The sequence below is a fragment of the Acyrthosiphon pisum genome, chromosome X, assembly GCF_005508785.2.
Source record: "Acyrthosiphon pisum isolate AL4f chromosome X, pea_aphid_22Mar2018_4r6ur, whole genome shotgun sequence".
Taxonomy (NCBI): domain Eukaryota; kingdom Metazoa; phylum Arthropoda; class Insecta; order Hemiptera; family Aphididae; genus Acyrthosiphon; species Acyrthosiphon pisum.
Genome location: NC_042493.1, coordinates 55,327,568 through 55,337,046, shown reverse-complemented (window position 1 = coordinate 55,337,046; position 9,479 = coordinate 55,327,568). Strand labels below are relative to the sequence as shown.

Below are 9,479 nucleotides of genomic sequence, written 5' to 3'. Positions count from 1 at the left end.
AGGTTTTGATCAGTCCGAATGGGTAAAAAAAAAACCGCTCTCTTCGCAACCACATTTATCTACTTACATTTTTTTATAGTACCGTTTTTATTAACTAGATAACATCATTTTTAAATATAAGGTAGTAAATATTTTAGAAAAACAATTGTTTACCTATATCAGTTAAAAGTCTACGAACTATTATATGGCAATATTTATACTGATAAACAAAAATATTAGTAGTTTATTAGGATATCTTCTTTTTTTATTTTTGAAAATATATCAAATGCATATCTATAAATCAATTTTACTTGATTCATCACTTTTATAGCCCAAACTCTATATTACTCTTATATAGGTATAGGATATATTTACAAATTAATATTATCTTAAATTATAATATATTTTTTATTATTGCTTGCTTATCGGTTCAAGTTATGTCTGTTTATTAAACATACCAGAAATTATTTTCGATTCTTGAGCAGTTTGCGGTAATTTTATAATTTTAGCCGCATCACCCATTTATTTTTATTTTAAGTCATATTTTGCCAAAAATAAAAGATTAATGTAAACACGTGTCTAGAAAAAAATAAATTTTAATTTAGGTATAATAAGGTACTCAACCAAAATATTAACACAATACGCAGAATAGTTGAATCATACACTACTGTCGCAAGTTAACAGTTAGGTAACTTAGTTACTAAGAATTTGTATTAATTTTAGATTTTAGAAATTAAACTATACAAGATTATATGATACTAATTATTATTATTGTTGTGCAATATGTTCATTTTTCTTCACAAAACACACTCACACAAATAAACATACATAAATACATATCCATTATCCATACATACAATGCGTACGTCCCCGCATACGTTTAAATATAAATATATTCCAACTAACAATTAGTAAAACTGTATCATTGTGACTATAATTTCTTAGTACATAGTATATTTTCTGAAAATATTATAAAATATGCATGTTTTTGCTCTAATAAAACATAATAATATGGTAAAACAGCAACAACTGGGCATCGTCCCATCGGGCCGCTTTTAAAATCAGAAAGGGGCAAATGCCCACCTTGTTCACTCCCTCCCAAATGACGACACTGACTAATGATTAGTCACTACACACACAATCAGACTCACGATGGCAAAATCGAACCCCTTAAATATGGCTTGTTTTCAACAGTCTAAACAATATGTCAATATAAGAATATACCTATAATCGAACAATAAACTACATAGTCGTAGTAACTAGTAGTAGCCGGTAGGTTACAGCGCAGTGGCTGTAATATGTCAAACAATAATTTTAAAAATAACACGTAGATATCACGAAAACAAGGTCAATCATGGACCACAACAGTAAACAACGTTCTCTCCCAATTAAAGTACCTAATAGTCTTATATGGACGTAATGGTTGCCATTGGTTGTCATTGGCTTTCGGGCAGATCGGTTACAAGTTTGCATCAAATCGAATTTTCGAATATTTCCTATACCAAGGTGAATGAGTTCCACTTTGTCTGCGATCCGACGTAGTCTGCAGATTGCCTATACCAGCCACCAGGGAGGCCGAGTTGCACTTACTTCAGCGAGTTACACCCAAAAGGAGTTGAATAATCATAATTTTTTAAGAGTTGCCATTTTTACGGGCAACAAAGTACACGGGATCAGCTAGTAATAATATAAAAAGCAAAATTATGTTTATTGATATAGGTAAAATACTAAAATATAAAAAAAACGCACGCTAGTAAAAAATATGTTAATTTGACTTTACGGCTTTTTTTTGTTATATTTGTAGGAAATCTTAAGTTGAATCTTGTAATCAATTTTCAAAGCTAGGTATGAATAGAAACATTTTTATGAATTTCTTACTTATAATAATTTACCAATTTTTGTGATATTAACATTTTAAATTCAGACGCTCGTACATTTTTTTTGAAGATTTACGCACAAATTTTTTTTATTTTGTACTCTCGAGAACTTATGAGGAATGGTGTATTACATTTTCAAGTATTTTGACGGATAAAAAAACATTTTATCGGCAATAATAAATTTAAAAAAAATTAATAATTATTAACTCAAAATATTCTTATGTATATAAATAGTTAATAGCTCAAAAAGAGTCACAATATTTCTAAAATATTATGGTGCATAGAAATTTCTAATATAAAAATTCAGTGAAAAATTTTGAAATTTATGACTTAGCTAATCATTTTTAAAAAAACATTAATTTTAAGGTATTTGGGGAAAGTAAAAAATCGTACGTGGCACTTTTCAAAAAAATGTCAACGGTACGTAGTGTTCCTAAGCGGTCACCCATCTAAAAACCCGAAATTGCTTAACTTAAGTGTTCAAACGAAAACTGGTGTATTCAACGTTGTATGGTCGTTGCTGAAGATATCGTAGTACCTATTTTATATAAGTAATTACTAATTTATATAATTTTATATAATATTTTATATAATTCGTCTTTATTAGTTATGGTAACACATCAACTATATTGTTGGGATCACGATTAAAGATAGTAGGTACTATCTTAAAATTTAAATCGTGATTGTAATCAAACATTGAATAATATAAATAGTAGGTAAATACTCAATTTGAATTATATCGTAATATTATATTAACAATTTAACACGATATGTCAAAAAAAGTATAGAAAAACAAAATTATATTTATTGATATAGGTACCTAGAAGCTACATTGCTATACAACATTATAAATATACCCGAATACGCGACATTATACGTCTACATTATATTTGCGTAAAAAAACTACAGGGTACCTTGTACCTATATACCATGTATACGCTCATAGACGATTTTTAAGGTAACGATGTGAATATGCAATGAATATTGTGATTTTATAAGCACAAAAATAATTAGATTTAACACTTCAAAAAGCCAAGAACAATTATTTTGCAAAGCTCTTACGGACTAGGTATACATTCAATAATTCACAAACTTTACAAAAATTCATTTTTTGTTACCCATTTTTTACATTTTTATTTATGTACTTAATAGTATTAAAAACTATTTCATATCCTTAAAATACAGATTTAACATGATAATTATCTATTATGCGACGGCAACATAAACAGTTTATCAACAACAACAAAAATGCAATAATTACGGGCATGAACGATACTATTTATTTTTCAAAGATTTTTACCATTTGACTAACACAAAATGATACAAAGTATCAAAGAAAATAATAAAAATTGACCCACACCTTTAAGCTAAACTTGTGGTGGTGGTGCAGGGGCCAAGGAGTCACAAACCACAGTGCACTAATAGGTGCGAATACATTATCTCGTCGTACACTTATTACGTATTTAGGTGCCTAATTTATACTTACCTATAGGTGACATTTGTGGTAACATATAATAGCGAGCCTAATTATAATGTACCCGTAGAACGGTGTGAAATGTACCATCAGTTATGAAGTAGCCTATTCTCATTTTTTTGAATGTGTATCAGCATAACTTTTACTTGGTTTTATCCAAATTAATTTCATCAATTCTATCTCCGAAGCAATATGATACCGAACAATTTTTGATACTAATGATAACAATACGTACAAAATATGTCATCAAAATAATTTTGTTACCAAAACTACTTTTTTGTTTTTATTTGGAAGTCTTTAAAAAGTCATTAATATCTCAAAAGTAAGCAACTAAATTGAAAATGCTCACTCTTAATAATCTTATCAATAAGTTCATATGAATTAATTATTTCAATCATAATTGTAAATTTGTTGTTATTTAGTTTTTGGCGAAACAATTTGTAGACAATTTTAAAAACGTCAGGTGTATTGAACCCTCTAAAAACACCGAGAAGTAACAGGAAAAATTATAATTGTCGCTATAATTTGAAGAACACTGAACAAAATTTAACACTGAGCGTTAAAACTTTGAAATTAAATCAAATTTCTTTACAAAAATTATTTAATAACAATTTTATATTTCTAAATATTTAGCTTATTGAATATATTAAGAATGAGCAGGGAAAAATAATTATAATGCTCAAAAAGAGGTGTAACTATTTGAAAAAAATGCCATTTAGTGGTCCACCTCAAAACTAGAATTGATAATATTCAAAAGACAATATTCTAAGTGGTTTTTAATGAAAATCAAGTGCCTGGACCACTTCACCCCACATATGTGGGTAAAGTGGACCACTTTTTAGAACAAAAAAAGTATAAAAAACTTTGAAAAAAAAAATCATGAATAGGACCTATTTATAGTTATACGTATAAATATTTATACGTATAGATTATATATTCCAAGTTTCAATCGTTTTTATGAAATAAATTCTTCGTAATCTTAAGAAATATACCAAAAACTGGTTCACTTCGCCCCATCATACGGTATGACTAACAATTATACTATTATAGCATAAAAAAAAATCCACTTATTTATAATAAATTGGAATTCAGGTTTAAAATTATAATATTTTATCTGTGAAACTTAGATAAAAAAACCAAATTGTAGAAAAAAAAAATAGCTACAACTCTTTTAGACATGACACCTGCAAAATTAACAAGTGAGGAAAATAAAACCAAAACACCGCCGGCTATCCAAGTGTTGTCTTTTATTGTAAAACTACTTGGGTTGCTTGCGACCTAAACCATATTATTTATGAAACACCACTTGGTTCGCCCCTTGCCAAATTTAACATCGACATTAAATACAACCAAATCTTCACGGCTTGGAGACAAAAATATTTAATACGTATCATGGCATAGAAAAGAAAAAATTGATATTAAAAAAAAAAAAAACAATAAATCCTCTAACTTTGTGTGGCCTTAAACGGCGGCAGTTAACAAATTATCATACAAAATAATTTATAAAAAATGTTTAACATTCAACTTCTATAATATTTTAATCAATTGTTTTTCTTTATTTTAAACATTTTTAATATAAAAATTAATATAATAGTAGTAGTTAGCTTAGAAAATTATTATTTAGGGCTGGTCTTCAAGGCTGATAACCAAGAAAAAAAATACTATTTTTTTAGCTTCAATTGATTTCTGATACATTTCCAACTTGATGGAAACTTTCGAACATCACACTCGTATAAGCGGTTTCCTTTAAACAGAGCTTTAATGTCAATAACATAAGAAGATTCTTCAATTTTACCATATGTTAAATAATTCTGAAATACACAAGCACATACATTTAAACATTATTAACACCTGGAAAATAAAATTATATAATTTTTAAATTTAAAAATTTAACATTTCTATCAAGATTTAAACATCCTTACTCAGAAATCCAACCAATCTCAGAAGAAAAACGTACAAAAACATTTTTTTAATGGTTATTATTTATTTTTTATCAAGCCGGCGCTACATCCGCATGCGTTGTTTCTGTATTACAAACGCATAACATAGCAAATTGTACATTCTGAATAATCTATATTTTACTCTATTATGACTAATATTGGAGTAAATTGACCTGCTATAGCATTTAACAGTAAAAATATTATCTAGTGAACCTCAAATGTTTTTAATCAGATTTTAATTTTAAAATTTATGAGTGTTTTAAAATGCACAATCAATTACGAATTTGTAAGACAAAGACAGCGCATGCGGGTGTAGCGTCCTCTTTAAACAATAGTTTTTTTTATATCATAAAAACGCTGTATTAGTATTTGCATTTGTTCCTATGTAAATATTTTAAAATTTGATTCAAAGTACATATAATAGCATTGAGTACATATTATATACTCAATGGTAATAGGTATTTTATATGATCAAAAATAAGATCTAACTTATTACAATGTACAATTTAAATGAATCATTACAAGTTAAAATTAATTAATAGTTCACTAGTAAAAATAAATTAATAATCATACCTTAATAACATTCATTTCAAATGAGTTCTTCTGACGCGTTATGTACTGTTTTAGATATATTAAACTTCTGTTTGAAAACCATCTTTTATGTACAGTTTTTATTATCATTGGCATTAAATCAGATAAATTCTTTTTTCTATATTTTGCTCGAGTATTACAACCCTCTTTCAAATTCGTATAAATATAATCTATTTTTAATACCAGAAGTCTATAAAAAAAAAGTTAGTTATATTTATAATAAGTTAAAAATTTAAGGTTTATGTTACAGCAACATTTTCTAAATTCGTCCCTCATACATGTGAAACATCACAACATCAGAATAATGTATTAGTTTCATAGTTTTTGTGAAAATACATTCAAGAAAATATTTGAATATTGTAATGATTTACCATTGCTATACAAGACAACAGTAGTACATCTACGCATTAGTTTTTATTAAACTTCCGGGAGAAGCCTTCCATTTTTATTTAGGTATTAAAACTGATTTTTTATTATTGATTAACAATTTTTTTTTAAATAATATGGCATTTTACACATAAGAGAGACGAATAGAGTGAATATTGATTTACACCCTTCTCAACTAAAAAACATAGGATGTAATACTTTTCTTCTGAAGGTCCAATAGGATGATTTTTATATTCATGATGGTAAGTTCTTGTTGGTAACAATTGAGGATAGATAAATACAGGTTCATCATAATATAGCATAAATTCTTTCACATGTAATGGTAGTACAACAAAATCACTGAAAAAACAATAAAAGGCCTAATGATAATTATCATATTAAAACTTAATGATGAATCAAATAACATTTTGTTGTTTCATCAATAGATATATGAATGTGTTTAAAGTGGCATAAATTTTTTTTCCATAACCCTTATTTATTGGGTTGAAACAATAAATATAAAATAATCATTAAAACCTACCCACTAAATAAATTCATTACCTATTAATATCACTCTCATCGGTTTTAAATTCAGTCCAATCTCGAATAAACTTTAAAGCGGAATGTGTGTTAATTGGTGCATACTTTTTATCTTTACATATATCCTTTATTAGTTCCTAAAATCATTAAATATTTAGTTTAATTTTAATGAAATTAAAAAGAAATTAAATAACTTACCAACATAATTTTATATTTTCTGCAATTAATTTGGAACTTTTTTGACATTGTGCATAACAAGTAATTTTGAGTTATTAATTGGACATGTTGTGTGAGTTGTTGTTTAAATAAAATTATTTGTTTTTGTGTCATTATATTTACTCGATTACTTATATTTACATATTGAGGAACTATATTTGTTATCACAGAAACATCTTCATTACTATTATTATGCTGTTCAAAGCCTAACTGAACATTTTCTTTAAATGTTGGAAAAGGAGGATGTATACGCTTTTCAAGTTGTTCATTAATACTAAGTAAACTATTGTTAAACTCTGAAACATTAAATTGTTTATCTATTTGTGTATTATATCTGGCCACTTCTATTGGTTCTGCATAATTATTTGTAGAGCAATTGGTACTTGATTTCCCATTACAATAATTTATCATAAACACTGGATTAGATATAGTAACATTTGTACGTTTAACAGCATTCTGTAAATAATAATCATACACAATTATAACAATATATTAAATCTAATAAAATATTATTTTAATGTATATATTATATATTTACTTTATTTTGAAAAGTAAAATTAGTGCTTGATTTCCCATCTGAATAGTTATTTGGAATACAGACATAAGAAGGAATAGATTGAGTATCATTTTTATGTTTATCTGTATTCTATAAATAAAATTAAAATTTAAAATTATGTATACCTAATAAATGTTATGTATTAAATACTTTATCATTATCAGTTTCTTTAATATCGGTATTAGTTTCCAATTTTTCTACACCATTGAACTCAAGGAAGCTTTCAGTAAATGCATTCAATTCATTCATTAAATCATTATACTCCTTACGAGTGACCTTAACTGATTTATCAATCCGAAATTCTTCTTTATCGACTATATAAATCACAATTTATTTAATCATTAAATATCACTATTTTTTCAAAACTAAAATATTGGTATAACACAATAATTTTATAATCATATTTATCTTAATAATTACCATTAGTAAAATCATCATCGCCAAGAACATTATACTCAGGGTCATCTTCACCGTCATCATTTTGAACAGACTCTAAAACAAAACAACAATACATGAACACATAAATAAGTAATATGTAACAATAAATAAAAATTAAATACATAATTAATATGATTTGTGTTTAAATATAAATTAACATTATCTTAAAAAATTACTTTATAAAAAAACTATAGAAATGGACAAGTTAATTATAAATATTTTCATACATACTAAAATATTAACAGCAAACCAAAATATGTTGATAGTTCATCTTTACAATTATTTGGTTTTTATATTTTTATTAAGTTATATGTATATTAAAAATATAACAAAAATACCTACATACTGTAAATACTAAATATAATAATGTTTATATGAATTAATTTTGATTCCAAAAGCTAATAACTATAATATTAACCATAAGTTATATTTTATAAATTGAATATACCTAAAGGCTTTGTAAATTCACTAAGAAACTCCATCCATTCATCGTTTTCACAAGCTGAATCATACATATCCTCGGTTATATCTGGCGGTATAAAAGCTTGTTCTATAATTTCTAATGGAGTATCATTTAAAGACAATTTTGACCTAGTACGCATTCCAATTGTTTCCTAAACAAATCAAACACATTTTAAACTCTAATAGATTGGTACATAATACATATATATTTATTATTTTATACCTTTACATTTACATCAACTACAGTTTTATTATCACTAATATCTTGATCATTATCTGTATCAAATGATTTATTAATTTCTGTTAATTTAAATTCATCATCATCGTCTTCATCTTCTTCCTCCTCAAACATTTTGTCTGGATGATACTCTTCATCTTCAGAATCATCGGGAAATTCCTTTTCAATCAATGATGTACATTCTGATAAGATTGATTGTTGCTGGTTTGTAGAACCTGAAGATGGATAAGTATTTAACATTTCTCTGAAATAATCAAAGTAAATTGTATAATTGTTATGTATTATAAGAGGTATATAATGTTGTTTTTTAATGTCTTTGAAAAAACGTATAAAAACTATGACTATAGCAAAACATTTTATAAGAGTAAAAATTATCAAAATAGTAAACACATTAAAATTATATACACTAATAATAATAATCATTGAATCTATCGGGAATCTTTAAATAAAATTTATTTACTTTACCTTATTTTTGCTCTTGTAAATTTTGGTTCATATAAACAATTTGCATCTATATTGTCATCTAAAGTTTGTCGCAACATTGTAGCTACATCAGCATTTGTAATTACATTCTAGAAATAAAAATATAGGTAGAACATTTTATTATAACAGGCCATTTTTAAAACCAATTTCTACTTAATTTAAAAACAAATTTCCATTAGAATTCAGACAAAATAATTGCGTAAGTCTACTTGCTGGATAAACATTTGAATAATTTATTTAACATTAACCATTTTTATGGAAAAAAAATATCATCGAATAAATAATTTTATAATTAACACGATAAGTAGTACCTTTGATA

At 26.0% G+C, this 9,479-nt stretch overlaps 1 protein-coding gene across 1 annotated transcript in view; it reads right to left on the bottom strand.

The window, feature by feature from the left end:
* Positions 1–4,865: 4,865 nt before the first annotated feature.
* Positions 4,866–9,479, bottom strand: part of LOC100574506 (MATH and LRR domain-containing protein PFE0570w) — a 6,204-nt gene continuing 1,590 nt past the window's right edge. The window contains exons 3-13 of the mRNA XM_003242238.4: positions 9,143–9,249; positions 8,663–8,921; positions 8,426–8,591; positions 7,960–8,031; positions 7,690–7,853; positions 7,522–7,629; positions 6,966–7,439; positions 6,789–6,904; positions 6,447–6,587; positions 5,844–6,051; positions 4,866–5,141 (exon numbers count right to left, since the gene is read on the bottom strand). Of these exons, the coding sequence (XP_003242286.1) occupies positions 4,992–5,141; positions 5,844–6,051; positions 6,447–6,587; positions 6,789–6,904; positions 6,966–7,439; positions 7,522–7,629; positions 7,690–7,853; positions 7,960–8,031; positions 8,426–8,591; positions 8,663–8,921; positions 9,143–9,249 (1,965 nt within the window). The 3' untranslated portion in view covers positions 4,866–4,991. The remainder of the gene's footprint in view (positions 5,142–5,843; positions 6,052–6,446; positions 6,588–6,788; positions 6,905–6,965; positions 7,440–7,521; positions 7,630–7,689; positions 7,854–7,959; positions 8,032–8,425; positions 8,592–8,662; positions 8,922–9,142; positions 9,250–9,479) is intronic.